General features: G+C 40.1%; 1 protein-coding gene across 1 annotated transcript; it reads right to left on the bottom strand.

The window, feature by feature from the left end:
* Positions 1-1323: 1323 nt before the first annotated feature.
* On the bottom strand, positions 1324-7749 carry socs4 (suppressor of cytokine signaling 4). Its single transcript, XM_044218749.1, has 2 exons — positions 6931-7749; positions 1324-6014 (listed from the first exon to the last, which is right to left on the bottom strand). The coding sequence occupies exon 2, from the start codon at positions 5992-5994 to the stop codon at positions 4804-4806; it is 1191 nt and encodes a 396-aa protein (XP_044074684.1). The 5' UTR covers positions 5995-6014; positions 6931-7749; the 3' UTR covers positions 1324-4803.
* Positions 7750-18503: the final 10754 nt, after the last annotated feature.

Consider the following 18503-nt stretch of genomic DNA (forward strand, 5'->3'; position numbering starts at 1 on the left):
TTTGTTGATTATATTTTGTATAATTAATCAGAATCTACAAAGTAATGAGTAGTTTAAGTTATCGATTGAATGTAGTATTTTCCTCTGAATTGTAGTGGAGTGGAAGTAGAAAGTAGCATGAACTGGAGTAAAAGTACAAGTACCTCAGAATTGCACTACCTGAGTAAATGTACTTAGTTACTTTCCACCTCTGGGATCTGTGCTGTTTCTGTACAAATCTGGGACAATTAAGACACACAGTGTTAAAAATAACTAGTTGTTTAAATATTAATAAGCTACAGTGATCTCTTAACAAGGTGATTTTACATCTAGTAAACTAAAATCTCAGAAATTTCAAGCCTCCTCTTACGATTTTGCCTCTTTACCAGAATGAAGTGCACTGTTTGTGATTATAATTATCACTATGATTATGATTATTTTTTATTAGTAGTTGTAGAGGCAATAGTGGTAAGCTAGTAGTAGTTGTTAGTGTTGTGACAAGTGACAAGACGACATGCACTTAAGTCACACACACAAAAACCCTTAACTGAACTTAACTTCATATTTACTTACAGTACAACATACACATAATGTTGCAGACTAAGAGCTTACTCTCCTCTCCCAAACTATAATGAGCAATAAAACATAAATTGGGCTTTGTCTTCAGTCTCACCTGATTCACATAAGAAACAAAGCATTTCCTCAGTCAGAGAGGAATTTACCTGTTTGTATATGTTTATATTCTGCTTACAATATATTCTTTAATTAGGTTTGTACCAAACATCAACATACCATCTTTCCTCATGCACAAGTTGCACTGGAAATCATGAATATTACACTGTAACCTGTTTTGAGAAGTTAAACTTAAATTAATCATACAAAGTAAAGATTTCTCCTCACTCAATAGTCCAGGAATTCCCATGCAAAATGTCCCAGTTATAGATATTTATAGTGACTCTAATCTAAAGCTGGATCATCTCACGTTTCTGTCTGACAAAGCAGAAATAGTAACTGTGTTATACATTTGTTTTAAATCATCTTTATTTTTAAATATAAATAATAAGTAATAAAAAACATATATTGTATTAAAAGTTAGATTCTTAACAATCTATTTCTATTGAAAGCAGCTAATCAAGATTTTATTTAGTCTGATTAATATATATTTTTTTAATCTTCACTGGGTGGGGAATCTATTTGTTATCGCTCCTCACATCTCCTCCGACCCAGCAGCACATTTTGTATTTCACATCACTCATTCACACTGCAAAAGCACCTAAACGGGACAGAGGTGAAGTTGAGAGGTCAACCCAGGCCCAGAAACAAATACTCACTCACTAATGCCAATTCTTTTGATAATTTATTAATTCAAGTAGCTATTAATATACAGTGTATGTATCTCTTGGCTCTTTCTTATGCTGCCAAAGACAACCTCCCATTGGCTGACTCTCCACTCGCCTGTTTGAGCAGCGTCTCAGGGGAGATTTTGATTATTGCAACAGGAAGTACTCTGTAGGCTGACAGCTGGGTGTCTAAATATTACATCAGTGAAATATAATAGCACACAAGAATCAGTGAGAATCAGAGTGTGAACATGTACAACAGGCCCGAAGCCTGATACGTGTGTTTTAGGCTACGCGTGACTGTACGAAGCAGTCCTGGATGAACTCAAAACATAAACGCCAATGTTTCATTTCTCAGATTTGGAGATCAAATTTATCACGAATCTAATGTAACACCAGATATTGGCTTTGAGCGGCTGAAAAATGATGCTCGCTAACTGGATCATACAAGACAACATTAATATTTCATGCATGTGGTTCCAGAAAATCAATAGATGTGGCTCCTGACTGTCCATTGACTGAGCGTTGACATGCAGGCACTGGCTGTCAAAGGGATCGAACACAAAGATAGACTTTGTCTTCGGCTTAAATCTGACAAATGGGTATCAGACAGAGATCTAAGTTCATCAGTTGCACAGAGTTATCTAGTTCTTGATTACCTCTAGTGATTTAGTATTGTCCTTCGATAAAGTTGGGGGACTCACAAGAAACAGAGTTTTTAAAAATGGTTCAAATCGAAGCAACAGAGGCTAAAATATCCTGTTTAGTTTTAGTTAGTAAGTGATGCTCAAACTGTTCTGAATCCTACATTTCTCATAATGTAGCTAACAGCATCTTTTCTTTGGACTCCACGCGTCTGGTTTGTAACCCAGACTTTGTGTCTCTCCAAGTCCAAGCTGAGAGTCAGGCTGAGTAGTACTCTCCATGACTGGTTAACTGACCTTCATGTGTAAAATCAGTGGCGTTCCCCTTTAAGTAGTACTAATGTACTGTATTTAGGGGAAATTAAATCTCCTTTTACGATGAAAAAAGTGGCGCTTTGAGCTTCACCTTGACGCTGATATCCTCTGTCCTCTTCAACAGATAGCCTTTATATAATGGAAGAAACAAGACAGATCTGACAGTAAGCCATGACAGTGACAGTGAGCCAGCATGCACAATACCAGGACCCTGAAACTGAAGCAGCTAAATGGAATTCAGCCATCATTAACTGTATTTTTTGACATGTGAAAATGTCTTCCATGAAAAGGCCTGTTGAGCCTTTAGTTGTCAGCAGATGTCACTGATTGTTGCCATGGAAGCACAGCTCTTAGTTGTGAGAGTCTGAGGGTACGGTGGCAAAATTTTAAGGCTTAAAATGAATCTATTTATCATTTATTTGTGCAACTGTCTAACTTTACACTGGTCTAAGAGCAAGGGATGACTCTGTAAACCAAACCAGCTGTAATTCCATCTCTAAAACTTTGACGAAGAGGAAAGCACAAAATGGAAAAAAGAACACAGTCTGACAACAGACCAGCCAATTTACTCAAACATGTAGAAGTAAAATGCTGATATCTGTATGACAAGTACTGAGGAAAAACCTAATGGCCGTATGATGAAGATTTCATGCCCTGTTTTCTATTCTGAGAGAGGCTGAATGACACATGAATCAATTGAAAAATCAGAATTCCACCCGAGTTATTGGGGAGGTCTTTTTCATGTCCTTATCTCTCCATTTGCTCTTCTGCTGAAGTGCTGGCATTTAGAGGTGTCCTTTGCAGAGAGCGGGATGAATTATTTTCAGAGGGATACTTCAAAAGCAGCATTTTCCATACCATTAGCCTGTCTAACTATGACACAGCCCACAGCTGCAGCATGAACAGGTGTGGATAAGCATGAGCTGCACCGTTAAATCGGTCCAGTGAGAACAAAAAGCTGAGAAACTGTCACACTACAGAGGCAGTGTAGATGGCATTTATTGGTTTGTGTGTCAATGTGGTGAATACAATATATGCCTTGAGGGGGAATCACAGTGGTTCAAATACTTTGAGAATAGTGCTTGGTCCTATAGTGTACTGTTCCCCACTCCATCATGTCATCAACAGTTTTTCAACAATACTCGTGAAACCTGTAGAGGCACAACTGATGTTAAAATACCAATTTACAGAGGAGATTTCAGCTAACGGTAAAGAAGCAGCTGAGCAGTGTAAAGGCGGACAGGTGAAGCAGGTGAAGTCTTCCCAAAGCTCTAATCAGCGCAGTTGTGCCGCCATCTTGTGGCTGCAGAGAAGAATGCAGTCGCATTGAAAAGGTTCAAGTCCTCTTCACGAGTGTTTGATAAGAAGAGCTGTTGAAAGGCATAAATAGGTGACGTTTACGGTATTTGAACCATTGCCAGGTTATCAGTAATGTCTCTTTTTCTGTCATGTATCTTACCCATATTGATTGCCAACACAGTCCTTGAACCCATTTTGTGTAGCAGATTAAAAAAAAGCAGTCCTCTCGTCTAAAGTTTGCCTGACTCAACTTTCCCATGAGGAGGTAAATGTGTTGAGCAATCCATCAGGTACATTTCACAACCTCAACCATTACACAAAGTCTTTGGAGAGAGATGTGGTTTGAATTTGTGAATTAGTTAGACTACAACAGCGTACAACTAGGGATTTTAAGCAACATGGCAATGTAGGAACACCTTCACCCTAACAGGGGAAGAGGTCTAAAAATGTTGTTTAGTTGCAAAGTTAATGAATAATTAATAATGTTATGATATTACTAGATGCGGTCTCTGTACCTCTAACCTTTGACAGCACTGGTTGTGTGCAGGACAAGGCCACAGCAAAGCATCACATTGTTATGATACTAAGGTACATGAAAGGAGGTTTGGTCTCAGCCAGGCACTATGAAAGGTGCAGTTCTTCTAGTGGCCACTAGAAATACTAAACACAAGACAACTCTGATTGCATTGAAGTCAAGGGGGAAATGCTCCAACTTCAAGAGTCAATATTCCCAAAAAAGTGTGGGTTAACGTTTAATGTCTTGGTGACTGTTGAGAATCCTTACTCCATTGAGGATATTAAGGCATGTTTGCTTAATTACAGGTGTCTCAGCACATCACAGTCAGCTGTAGTGCTTGCTTTCTTGACCCTGGCTCCAGTAACTGCCAAGATGGCCGGAAGAAGACAACCTAAATCCAGGCTTCAAACCATCCCTAAGTACTGAAGGCTGACATGAGAGACATTTACATCCACGTGTTCCTACAGTATTTGGATTCAGACCCGTAGAGAAGGCTGATGATCCTTTGTAGGTTTAGTTGTTATATCACTTGATGCATCAAGATCATCAAACATCTTAAAAAGTCTCCAGTTCTGCACCTTTTGGACCTCAAAGATTTGCAACTACAAAGCTACTTAGAATTCAGTGGCAATATTCTTGCCTCTTTGCCAAGAGAACCTGCCTTTGCTTGTGCTGTCTTTGCCTTCCATGGCCTTCATGCTTTGGACTGTCACACAGCGCAGGCCCCATCACACTTAATGTGGTACTGTCGGAGGTAGTCCCTGAGCTGAGGGGGCAGCGGCAGGCTGTCTATGCCCTGGTAGGTGGTGTAGTTACAGATCAGAGCCCTGCACAGGTGCTGAAGGGAGAAAGGGAAGGTCCTTGATAGCGGCCGGGAAAGGAGGGGCTCAAAGAAGAGGCAGGTGGCTGGGTCACTGTAGTGTCTCAGTAGTCCTGTCACACTGGGATCCCGGTACATGCATGGGTCGCGCACATCAAAACTGAAACGCTTGTCGTTCTGCTCAATGCGTGCGTGCAGGGAGCGGCTGTAGCGACGGAAGCTGACCGAGAAGAGGAACTCATCCTGGGCCGAGTCTCGGAGCAGAAACGTTCCCTCGGGTTTGCCCTCCAGAAGCTCCTCTGCCTCAAAGCGGTTCAACACACCCCAGTAACAGGAGCTGTTGTTGATCTGGAGGAGATCTGGGACCAGGATGTAGTCAGTATGGCCACAGCGGCCCTCTGCTCCCCCATGAGGACAAGAAGGGTCCCAGTCCTCCAGACTGGTGCCTCCAGGCCCAGGAGAGCAGCAGATGTCCTCCCAGGAGAGGGGAGTCTGTGGTGGGGAGGTAGAGGAAGATGAGACATTGGGTTTGAGGGGAGCCTCCATGTCCTTGAGGGCACTTGGGTGGGTGGCGGGATTTTTTATAAGGTGCCAACATCGGGCCAGTTCAGATTTGGGTGAGAAGGGACACTTGTCCTGCATGAGCTCTGAAACGTGGATCTTGCGTTTGGACCAGAAGAGCACTGAGAAGGGCCGTGAGGAGCCTGATTGATGGTGGTGATGATGATGATGGTGGTGATGGTGAGAGCGCAGAGGAAAACACTGGCCCACAGCATCCTGAAACTTCTGCCGCAGAGAGCGGCGGGACAAGGCCTTCCGGCAAACCACATCAATGTCTGCAGACGTCAATGCATCCCCAAGAGTGCTGCAGCTACACTTTCTCTCTCTGCGCCTCCTCGGACAGGATGTTGACCGCACACCTAGCTCCTCCGTCCCCTCTGCCTCCAGCCCTCCGGGACTCGACCCGTCGCGAGAGCTCCGGGAGCGTTTCTTCCCCCGCCAAACATAACTGTCTGCACTCCAACTGCGGAGGCCACATTTGGGACGTGTGTCTGAGCCGCGTGGCTTTTTCTCTGACATGGCTGCTTCCTCTTCTCACTCTGTGACACATTCAAAAACAGAAAAAAAAGCAAAAAGTTGCTTTAATAGAGTTGTGGGAGGCAGGGAGGTAAGACAAACAGACACAACATCGCTCCACTGTCTCACAAATTTAAAGCCCCAATGATAAAAGGAACAACTTTTTACCTTTTTTTTTATCACCACAAAGTGCTCTATAGTACCAGAAAATATAATTTAAGGCTTGCATTATTGTAAAGTCCTTTTTTGTGCCAGAGGGATCCATTTTGGAAAGGTTCTCTTTAGAACCATTTTAGTTAGGACCTTAATGGTTCCATAAACAACCCTTTGAGAGTGCTCCAACTCTTTAAATGAGTGATATTTTAAAAAGAGCTACACTGGAGTCTTTACTGGCTTCTTTTCAAAATACTGCGCATGCGCATGTGCATGTGCATGTGCATTTACGGCTTTTTTAATTAATTTATCTGATTCATTTTAGTTACACCCGACCGACAAAGAAACCTTCAAGAACTTTCTATAATCTGTGTGTGCAAGGCTGATATCTAATCATTTGGTACAAGACTAATAGGCAGATTTTTTCTGATCATCTCCAGCGACAAGAGTTAAAATTAAGACTGCAGATTTCAGAAACAGCCTGCAGACGAAAATGGATCAGTTTCCGTAAAACCACAGAAAAAGCCAACAGACTTTTCATTCAGAGAGAGGAAAGTTTTGTCAAACAGCTTACAACGCTATTGTTTAAACATGTCAGTTATGGTCTGTTATAGACTGTTATAGTGATATTTGTACTTGGCAGCAGTTTCCAGAGGTGGTCAGTGACAATACAAAATCTAAACAAACTGAACAGACTGTGAGCAGCAGGAGGTTTAACATCACAGGCTGTTAATAACTCTCTGTTATTATTAACTCTTTGAAGATTAATGCAAGAGATTATCTTACCTTCCAAACTGTGTCAGAAAGACAGCTCCACATCCGTGTTCTGACCAGTTGTTCACTGCACATTAGCGGACATGTGTGACCAGCCTGCAGCCTCTCCAGCTCTAACAGACGGCAGACTGCTCTGCTTCCTATATAATTATGATGCCAAATCCCCAAGGGGGGCAGCAGTTTCCTCTCCGCCTGGGCCGGATCTGAATGAACGAGGGGAGGTGGAGTGGGGTCGAGCCAGGAGAGGGGTGGGTGGGGTGTAAGGAGAGGGTGGTTTCAGGTTAATGGCAGTGAGACATCCTCTTCTCCCTCTTACATCTCCTTAACGCGTTCATTGACGGATTCCATCTCAGAAAAAGAAAAAAAGAAAAAGAGAAAAGATCCAGAGCAGCCGGAGAGTGCTTTTTCATTCACAAAGTGAATTATTTCTGCTTGTAATTCTATTTCTGTATGCTGACTTGAGTTGTTTTAATTTCATCAGAGGCCCATTCTTAAAGCATCAAAGCACATTTCACGGGGAGCTTTAAATCTGTTTAAGTCTGTCTGTGGAGGATGACAAAGTACAAACAGATTATTCCTCAGGTTTACTAGCAGCCTGTGTGGACACTACTCGCTTCAGCATAGCAGACTCTGTCCTATTAACAATTCAGCCTAGTAGAGGAAACAACCAAGCATTTTAAAAAGCTTCACTTATTGATTGAACAACCTTTGAGTTACCCAGTTAAAACTTCAAGCAAGTGCTGCTGAAAGGACTCATCTGTCAAGGTGATGTCATACACACGGCGTGCGAGTCGAGGCAGGCTACTCGCTCTGGATGACATTTTGGGAGATCTATAATTCATGAAACAAATAGACTACATCTATCAGACAAATAATATTACTCCCAGTGGTTTAGTGTCTGTGCTTGTGTGTGCCCTTTCAGCTCTAACAGATAAAGGATAGTCATCAATAAATTCCTGACATCTCAGATAATGCAGTGACACTCAACTTCCTCTTAACTGAATATTTAATGCTCTTCACATTATCACACAGCCCAGCAGGATGATAACGCCACATGTTCTGGCAGAGAACCAGATCAATTCAACCAGACGAAAAAAAGTTAATTAAGAAACTCAGACCAAACTGTCTGAACTTTGGCTGAAATTATCCGACATCCCCAGGAAAACACAGTTAGGTCAGATAAGTCTGCTAAATGCTAGGTAAATGCTACCGCCAGCATGCTAACATGTTATGCAAGTATAAACAACAATAATGATAACAATAATAACTTGTGCTTTGCAAAACAAGATTAAAAACAACATTAGGCCAAAAACAAAAATGAACAATGACAATAAGTAAAACGTTTGATAACAATACGATAAAACGTTAAAAACAATATTAATAAAACCAACAGGAAAAATAAATGTAAATACCAAAGATAAAATTCAATTTTCTGGGTTTAGTTTCTATTTTTTTGATATGTCAGATCTTCCAAAAGCCATCTGCTGCATCATTAGCTAATTACTAATTAATCTGTAATCTGATTACATCAAAGGAGGACTACTGTTACTAGGCAACACTTTCATCATGTCATTCACAGATTCTCAGAAACTCACCATTTACCGCACTCTCCATGAAACATCCAACCTCTTCATGAACGACAGCACAAATTGATTTGGTAGAAAAATGGATTGGACAAACACACACACACACACACACACACACACACACACACACACACACACACACAGAAACACACAGTCAGGTGAACCACAGAAAGAAAGACATGATTTCAAGTGGAAGACTTAATTTACCAAATGAAACAGGAAGTAAAAAATCGATTTTACAACAAACAGAAAAGAAAAAGAAGTTTAAAGTTTGCAAAAATGTGTACCAATCTTTGTGTTTTCTTCAGTCACAACCTTGTTTTCTGGTCTAATTTTATTTTATTATTAATGCTACACCTTATTTACATCAATCCACACTGCAACAAACCAGTTACTCACTGAGTCGAGTTGAGTTGATTTAATTTAAATATTTGTTTTTCCAAAAAGGAAGATAGCTGACAGTATCACCATGTTTGCAAAGTAATATAGTCTCTAATTTAAAAAAAACATGGGTAAAGTGCAATTGATTATATACATATATATATTCTATTCTATTTTTAATTAGAGACCCAGTATTGTGTGTATTGTGTCAGTGCTATATTGATACAAACAATTTTTAACCCCAGTGATTTTTAGTGTCTAGAGGCTGTGGAAAAGACTAAAAAGAGAATCTGTAAAAATCATTAAAGATGATAAAAATACTGCCTGCAATAATAATTTGCGTCTGATATGATCTTTCCACAGAACGTTCTCATACAAAGTCAATACTTTTTTTTTGCACATTACATTGTGGTCTGACTGGCTAATTTCATTTAGTCTAAAGTTTGTCTTTGTGGTAAATTTGAGAAATATTGTTTCATTATAGGAAGAAAATGTACCCTTTGAAAAGGCCGTCTGTACAGGTTGGGACATGTCTGCTTGATTGACAGTAGCTTCAGCCAATCACACCCAACCATAGTGGTTGTCATTTGAGCCCCAAAGCCCTTGTCCAAATTTGTATTATCTGGCTCCGGTAACAGAAACAGATGGTGAGGAGCAGCAAAGCTAAGCTCCAAGCTTGCAAGCTTTCCTTGAGAAAACTGTGGACCTCACAAATATTAAGTTCAAATTACATGCAGTCTACAGTATAAACACATACGAAGCCTGCCGATATCTGCTGCACCTACATACACACACAACATATTGGGAAAGTGCCAGTGGGGTGTGGTGCGGAGTTTTGTACAGGAAGTGCCTCCAGCGGTGGGTGAAATCCAGTCGGCCCATTAACCTGCTGCAGCCAGGACTCGACCGGGGGCTCGTATCAGTCCACATTACAGAGGCATCGATCCCAGGAGCAGCACAGCCAACAGGAGCATTTATGAATAATTGATGCTGCTCTGATTGAATGGAGACTCTACTCTGCTTGTATTTTTATATGAAGGCTATTACAGTTTTTTATTGACATTTATGCAGCCAGGAGGAGGGAAACTACAAAATGCATGTGTTACAGTTTCAGAGGCAGTTTGTTTGCACTCAGCATTGGATGCACATACGCACTTACATCTTCTGTGAAATCACGTCATATAAGTTTGGTTAGTTTATATATTTTCAAACTGCATTCTGTTTGTCTTGCAAAGTCTCCTACAAGGAAACAGTGGACAGGACTGGGCTCGTGCCATCACAGATCCGCATCTTTTACGAATGAAATGGCCATATCACAAACCTAAAGCTGCCCCAATCAATATTTCCATATTAACAATGGATTAAATAACTATGTGCAATATGACTATGTGTGTCACCTGTAGCGAATTGTCACCCGACTGCACAGTTCCCCTTAGCTCTACTCAGCTTTTTCTTTATTTGTATCTGAATTTGATAATAATTAATACAATAAAAGAATTGCAGAAACTAAAGGTGCAATCAATCTGGGTGGTGAGTCAAAAGGGTGTGAAGCATGTGGGCATACGCATTAAACTGGTTAGGATGTGCGTTTCAAGAAACACAACTGGCTCTTTTTGTAAGAGGGAAGCCATTGAGGGATCGTGCCATTCTGTTGTACTAGTGACTCCTACTGATTGATCAGGTCAGCTGCACAGTGGGGGGTGGAATGGGGGATACACCATGAACGTCTGGTAAGTCAAAAGACACCACAGAAGAAGAACATGTCTGTTTGCAGCCCTGTACAGGACTATAGAGGAGTTAGCAGAGACGAGGCCAACATAGGTTTTCCAAACTGGAGGCAAAAGAAAGGGAAGAAACGTTTCCTGACAGGATACGTTTGTGTTTCCTTGGACAAGGCTACAGTAGCCGACAAGGGCAAACGCACTGCGGCTTAAGAAAACACATGCAAAAAGACAAAACACAGGCAAATTCAGAAAATATCTTCATTCATTTGACAACACATGCACAACATTTAGAAAAGAAGCTGCAAATACAGAAATGCGCTGCAAAAATACACATCAAATACACTATACTAGTAGCTCATCAGCTGCCATCACAACTCACAATTTACTCGTTTTTTTAGACTTTTTGAGAAAAATAATTCTATTATCGAACCTCCTCCTCTGCCTTTTCCCTTCTGGCTCCTCCATGGTTATCAGCCGTGCATAGTTGCATCTTCTTCTTTGTTTTATGGCAGATTGCAACCATTGCTTTTGAGGCATTGTTGCGGTTTGTCAAAGTAAGAGTCCTCTGCTACTTTTACGTTTTTATTGGGGGGGACAAATGCACGTGTTCTAAATGTTGAGGGGGACGTGTTGTTTGTATCTCTACAAATGACATCCATATGGGACGATTCCACATCTCACAATTGATGTCCAAAGCCAACATTCAATGCAAATGCAGGAAGTACTGTTCCTTGTATGTTGCAGGGCAGAAAGTGAGGGTGTAGCGGTTGGAGTGGTGGATGAGTGTGTAGCGAGTCTGACTTTCATGCAGGGGAGAGGAGTTTGTGTCCCTTCACAGACCTGCAGTTAACATTCACCTTTTTATTAACCTTAACCTTCGCTAACTTTAATCAAGTGCTGGACATACACTAACCATAATTTATCTGCCATAACCACAATGTTTTCCTACACACATTGCCATGCACAGAAAGTGAGAATGTTAAAAACATTGTCAGTGAACGTAATCCGGGATTTTGCAGAATCGTTCAATATTGATGTTCTTGCCTGACAAGATGGCGGCACTGGAGTCAAAGGAAAGGAGGAGGGATTTTTAGGGAAATGGGACACACCCCTTTGTTTCCAGACTTACCTGTCTGCAGGATCTCAGGTGGTTTGGATCCTGATTGGATCTCAGGCCTTCAGACTTGCATTTGACTCTCTTAACCACTACACTGGACACAATGGGACACAAAGTCAAAGTGCAATAAGTCAGAGTTATTGTATGTATTATGTATTTTATTTCTGTTTAAGTCATGTGATCTAAATGATAGAAATGCGAAATGCTTAACAATTTTGTGTGTGTGTTCGTCCTTGAAACATCCCACCATTGCCTGTGTGTGTGTGTGTGTGTGTGTGTGTGTGTGTGTGTGTGTGTGTGTGTGTGTGTGTGTGTGTGTGGCTGAGAGGCAGTATGATTATGTGAATTACAGAGATGGTAAATTGAATCAGCAGGGAGTCTCTGGCTCCACTGGTCTCAGTTGTTTCCATTGATCTGTATCAGAAGTCTCCTCTGACCAACAGCAGCGCTGCACCTCTCGCTTTAGACACCACAGGGTCTCATTACATCTCACTCAAATATTCCACCTTTTGCTTTATCCATGCAGCAACCTGAGCTAGCTATGTCAAAAATGTCCTCCTGTTTGCTCAGAGCTTGTTAGGTTAGGTTACTCTTAATTCATTTATGTAATTATTACTACTTTCATACATTTTATTTCTATTGTTCTGCAGTTGGTACATCATTTTGCTATTGTGAGCTATTTCTAATATCTCTCCTGTGAAACCGCGGTGAAGTTAGTTTTAAGTTGTTCCCTACTCTCCTGCTCCTCCGGGAGGTAACCATGGGACCATCAGCAAATTACTGTTCAAATTACACAACAACAATGTTTTTTTCAGTACCTTCATGCTGACTGGCCCATGTTACTGAAAATCATGATTAAAAATATATTTAATTGGTCTCATGTACGCATGTGTAATTCACTTATTTTACATAAACATTTTAATAGATATATATATCTATATAAATATAAATAAATATATATATTTATTTATATTTTTATGGAAAGAAATCAAACCAAATAGATACCAAAAATTATTACTACGCTGGCCACATGGACCTTTCTCCCTCCCTGTGTGTTAATGCTCTAATTTTCTCTTGCCCTTTTTATTGGTTTATTGTATTTCCTGTTCCTCCACAGTATGTTTGTCATGGTCTATTTTAAATAACAATGTGTGGTGTGTAATCCTTACTCTCAATATCTTGTTTTCTTTCAATGCGATTTTTTCCACTCCTTTTAAGTCTCTGAGTTAAACTTTATACCTTAATGACATTAACTTAAATAAATGTCTACCTGGAAAAGGTAGGTAATGTGTAATGTGTGTGTGTACAGGAACGGACTAAAACAAAGCCCCCGGTATTATCTGGTTAGTTGGCACAGATTCCACAGATATGTGGCTGTTAGTGATGCTTATAGCAAACAGTCCCAATTTAGCTTCAGTCTCCAAAGTACATTTACGACTGATAATGTAACTAACAGTAAAAGTCAGTACTTTTACTTTAAATGCTTACTTCTTTACTTTAAAGTAAAATTTTGTTTGCAAGACTGTTGGAATAAAGTACCTTTTCACTGTGGTACTGCTACTTACACTTAAGTGATGGGTTCAAGTACTACCGCATATCAAGACGGCACGTTTGTGTGCATCACATCTGCATTGTTTTGTAGCCATTAAGATGCAGACGGGCTTGGATATGTATCTGCTGTGGACATGTGAGCTGCTGTATCGACTTTCCTCAGGGGAGATTTATTTATGCCTGCAGCCGCTCTGCTTCCCGCAAGCAAGGTGCATCCAGAGAGGCTTCTCTTCTCCGTCATATTAGAAAGAGCGAAACCCAAGCTAGACACACACACACACACACGTTGTATATGTATGCATTTTCCTGCAGTGGCAAATAGCGGAAATGTGATCGTGGTCCATAATGTTGATTATGTTTTGTGCCTTGCTGTTATTGTTGAAACTGTCTTTTTTTTTTTTTTTCTTGCAATTTCAGCTGAACAAAAGACTGTCCGAGCTGAGGCATTCTGTCCGTCAACTCAAACTTGTGTTGAGAATACAAGCATGGTTCAAAGCCACATTTTAAATTCTAGTGGAGATCCCAAAGTATATGTCAGGCTGAATGTGGTGGAAATGAGTATAAGTGTATAGGAGGTATCTGAAAACATTTTCATTTGACGTAATGGCAAAAACCACAAAACAATGCAGGCATGCAAGGTACCCTGTGGAGTTTCTGACCATCATCCCTGTTTTGTTTGTGTCATCCCTGATACACGTTCCTGCCAATAGTGTTACACTTTTCCACTGAACAGGTGGAAATGTGCAAAGAAACACAGCAGCACAGGCAGGGAAGACGGCTGCTGTTAAACATGGATGTAAATAACGCAGGATTCAAAATAATATAATATACATTATATTTAATAAAAAGAAATTGGAAAAGACATTCATCCCAGTATGGAATTAAGCAGGTATGAACTAAACTTAACTTAGAGGTAACTTAGGCTACAGTAACAAATCTGCTGAATGCATTTCCTTCCTCAAAACATTTACAAAGCAGATTTTTTGAATATTTTAAAATCTGCATTCTTGCATTGTTTGCATCCATGTTCACGTCAGCTATATCAGTCCCCACCTTTTGTAAGCGCATTGACGTGTATTAGTCAGTTGAACAGTGCAAAACCATCTGCAGCAATATGTATGTATGTGCTTGTGTGTGTGCCTGGCAGACCATGAGCTACAAACAAGATGGAGACCCATTCATCAAAACATTGCTCCATAATGTAACTTGTAGCCAAAAACACCACAAGGAACCTTTAACACACAGATGCATCTCATGTGCAGTATTCTCAATGCCAATAATTGCAGTTTCTACATGTCCTTCAAAGTCACAAATTTAGGTATCAAATCTTCAAAGAATTTCTGTTTTAGACAAAACTAAGGATAGTCACACACATGAAATTTCATTTGCGCTCCACCATTGGGCTTATCGTTTGTAACCACATGGTCCACAATTCTGTGAAAATAAACTGATGAAAAAACATTTTCATACATGAGTTTTCCTGCGAGACCGGCCTCATGGAAACAGTTTCTGCACCAGCTGACGGAAGCACACATCAGAGTGCTGTAATTACACTTCATACTGGCCTTGTTGTGCTGTTTGTCACTGTGATATGATAAACTGGAAACTGGAAGCAGCAGCATCTTTTTTCCCCCTTTTCACTGCTGTTTCACTTGTTTTTTCAGGCAGGACAGCAGGATGTGAGTCAACACTGTTTTACACTCCTCCAGCTCATCATGTAAAGATGCCCTGACAGGACACCACAGCAGTGCTTCTGAATCAATATTAAGAGGATGGAGAGGATGGGACTCCAACCAGATAACATAATTACTGCTAATTGCTGCAGCATGTCACTGAATCACAAGCACACAAGAAAGCAGCAATCTAGTTACACCTCGTTAGCATCACACTCCCTTCATATAAAAGTACAGCCTCGCCTTTATTTTACACTTTATTTGATTTTCTGATGGTTGAGAAATGTTTTTTAGTGTTTACTTGACCTCTTAACATACAGATTTTGCCTTTTTGTACTTGCAGGTTTGAAAAACATCTTTTCTTGTTTGATATTCCTTTGACTTACATGAGTTATATATAATGCTGCACAGAAACAAGAGAGATATTGAATAAGGGAAAGCTTCAAACAATGTGATGAAGAGAATGAAAAATAAACAAAAAGATTTCAATTGCATTAAAGGTTGTGGGATCAAATTATGTTAATGTGTTTGTAAACATTGATGTGTTAAAAAAAAAAAAAACTTCTGATACTTAAAAGCTATTTTGGAGAGGACAAAAGCTCTTTCCATCACTCTTAATATTCGTTTTGTCTTTTCTTCTGCAGAAAATTTTAATTGTAACGAAGTAGTCAAATTTCTCTTTCTTGGTGGTTCCTTAAAAAGGAAAAGTTCAACATTTTGGGAAATACATTTATTCGCTTTCATGCTGAGAGTTAGATGAGAAGCTCGATAACGCTCATGTCCATACATTAAGTCTGGAGCTAGAGCCAGGAGGTGATTAGCTTAGCCATCCAAAGCTTACAAAATCCATACAATACAGTACTAGCACCTCTAAAGCTCAACAATTAAAATAAACATAATCTAAAAAAAAGAATATAAGTGTATTCTCCAAAATGTCAAACTATTCCTTTGACTTACATGAGTTTCAGGATGACCCTGAATTCAAACCATGGTAAAAAAATCAATGCAGTTTTACTGTAAAACCTCAGATCACTCACATGAGAGTAGCAGAGGGTGAGATGAAGTCACCCTTAGTCATGTGAAAACTGAAGCTTCTGAAACAGAAAAAAGTCATACCTCACTTGAATATAACATTTCTTAAGTAAAATTTTTCAGCTGAGTCATGATCTGATCATCTGACAACTGATGAACGTCTTCATGATGCTTACGTGAGTCATGATGTAATCTAATATCTGTTCGACTTCTTTGGTGTTTAATCGCTGACAGTCATCTCAATACCTTCAGTAAAAACACTGCTATCGTCTCTGTGTCTGTCTGTCTGTCTGTCTCTGTGTGTGTGTGTGTGTGTGTGTGTGTTACCATCTTCTTCAGTGTAAATCCTTTCATTCTGGCAGACAGCTTAATAATGTGACACTATTGATTCTAGAAAGGAAGTTCTTTTTCCTGTCACCCCTCCAGGGGGGGTGAAAGGTCAGAGGTTAAAGTCAGCTAAGAAACAATGTAGCCGGTGGGGATTCTGTGATTTCTGGCAAAGAAAAGCACAAATTTTCCCCTTTTGGCTCTCAAAGCTGCTGAAATGGATGCTAGAAATGGTGAATGTAATTTAAAGTACAGGGTGCATTGGCATATCAGTAGTGATGTGTCGTTCCCCCCCCCCTGCTGAATTTCTATGCTCTGCTACTGACGTTTATAATCACCCTGAGAGGCATGAATGGTGTTGGTGGCTGATTTAAACATATGTTAGCATGCAAACACAGCAAGAGTATAACAACTCAACCTCTGTTCTTATGTCCCTCTGGAGGAAAGACAGTTGAAACTTCAAGGGGTGATACAGCAAAAGTCTCAAACTGGGCTGCCAATGACAGCTGTAAGACTGAACTATAGCAAAACTCATGCCTGCTATAACACACTTTGCTGCCTCATTTAGAAGTACAGTTCATGCTTGCCTCATGTTAAGCACTTCAGTTGCTGAATGTAACAAAGGGAAAATATCATTGTGTACTTTGAAACATCTATGTACTTATGAAAGGTTTGTGTCAGGCCTTAAACCACATTCAGACCAGAATTTGAAAAAACACAAAACATTTTGTGGTGAAAAGCAGGCAGGATGTGGACAACAGGGTTGTAAGCATTCAATTCTGCAGCTAAATTGGCTAGAAGGTTAACAAAAGCATCCAACAAAAAAAAAAAATTACACACTTCAAAATTAAAGACTTTATTGATTCAATCTCTGTCTTTGTTGTTGTCCCATTCTACTATTTGTGTTGTTTCACTATGCAGTTATGAAGATAAAAGTAGTCCTTCAGGTACTCCTTAGATATTTCAAGCTTGGATTGACTTTTTAGAACAGCAGATGGATCAAGGTACCAATTTTCTACAAATAATTGTATTTGTTTTTTTGCGTTGACAATTTTCCTTGTAATTTTATCAATTCTATATCCATTTTTCCTGAGTATAAACCATGAGAGTCTCTGCTAATGTGAAGGTATACGTTTTAATACAATTTTTTAATACTTAAATCATATTATTCTTACGTGACCATTTCTTTTAGTTGTCTGTAAAGAAAAATAATGTTTACAAGTATTCATGTTCAAAAGGGTCACTCTTCCACCCACTCTTCTCTAATTGGCTGGACATCAGAGAGACTCACTATTTTACAGTTTAACAGAGACATCATGCAGTATCTGGTGCTCTGCGTTACCTATCAACAACAAGTTCCCCAAAGCAATGTGAACTACAAATAAGTACTGTGGACAAATGACCCAACAAACACACCTGTTATCTGAGAGAGGATGCAATCTCTCTTTCCTAACAGCCATCGGTGTCAGTGTCAGCTGACAAACACAGGACACGGAGGTAAGTGCAGATATGATGAAGGTTTATTGCCACAGTAGTAGATGTACACAGGCGGAGCAAAGTAGTAGCCAACTTATGCAAGGACTAGAAGTGTCTATGAGAGTCTTATCTGTAGTAGAAGTCCGTTCCGTTCACTGATAGCGACAGGGAGCAGGAGAACCAGGAGACGAGGACACACACAGATTGAGGGGAAGCCAGAATACACAGAGTTCTTCTGTAGAGCAGTGAGTCGGGCAGTACCTCATGATAGAGTTGAGACCAGACAGTGAGTCTGTCTGGGAAGCTTTATAGTGCAGTGGGTTGATTGGTGGTAGGTGTGTGTAATCAGTATCAGGCGATTGTGATCTGATGACTGTGGTGGGTGGAGCTGGTGGTGTCTGTGTTGGCTCCCTGACAGTCAGCAGCCACCACACTGACCAACAAATTTGTACCACTTTAGCCCACTTCACCAGTAGAAGTACATAACAATGGCCTTTATGGCGATCTGACCAGGTCTCTCATAAATATACTTTAGCCAACTACCGTTAGAAGATACAAACCAAAAGAGCAGCTGCTGGTTTGCTGTGTTGTAATGTAAACCGCAGGCTGAGTATTGATTAACTGTGGATTTTATTGTGTACTTTTGGGAGCTCTTAGTTGAAGCATGACATCATATCCTACTATACCGACTCATGATAGAAAACAAAGTGATTTTCGG

Source organism: Siniperca chuatsi, linkage group LG1, assembly GCF_020085105.1.
Source record: "Siniperca chuatsi isolate FFG_IHB_CAS linkage group LG1, ASM2008510v1, whole genome shotgun sequence".
Classification (NCBI taxonomy): domain Eukaryota; kingdom Metazoa; phylum Chordata; class Actinopteri; order Centrarchiformes; family Sinipercidae; genus Siniperca; species Siniperca chuatsi.

Coding starts and splice junctions, on each gene's coding strand:
- socs4 (XM_044218749.1), bottom strand. CDS start 5,994: ATGTCAGAGAAAAAGCCACGCGGCTCAGACACACGTCCCAAATGTGGC.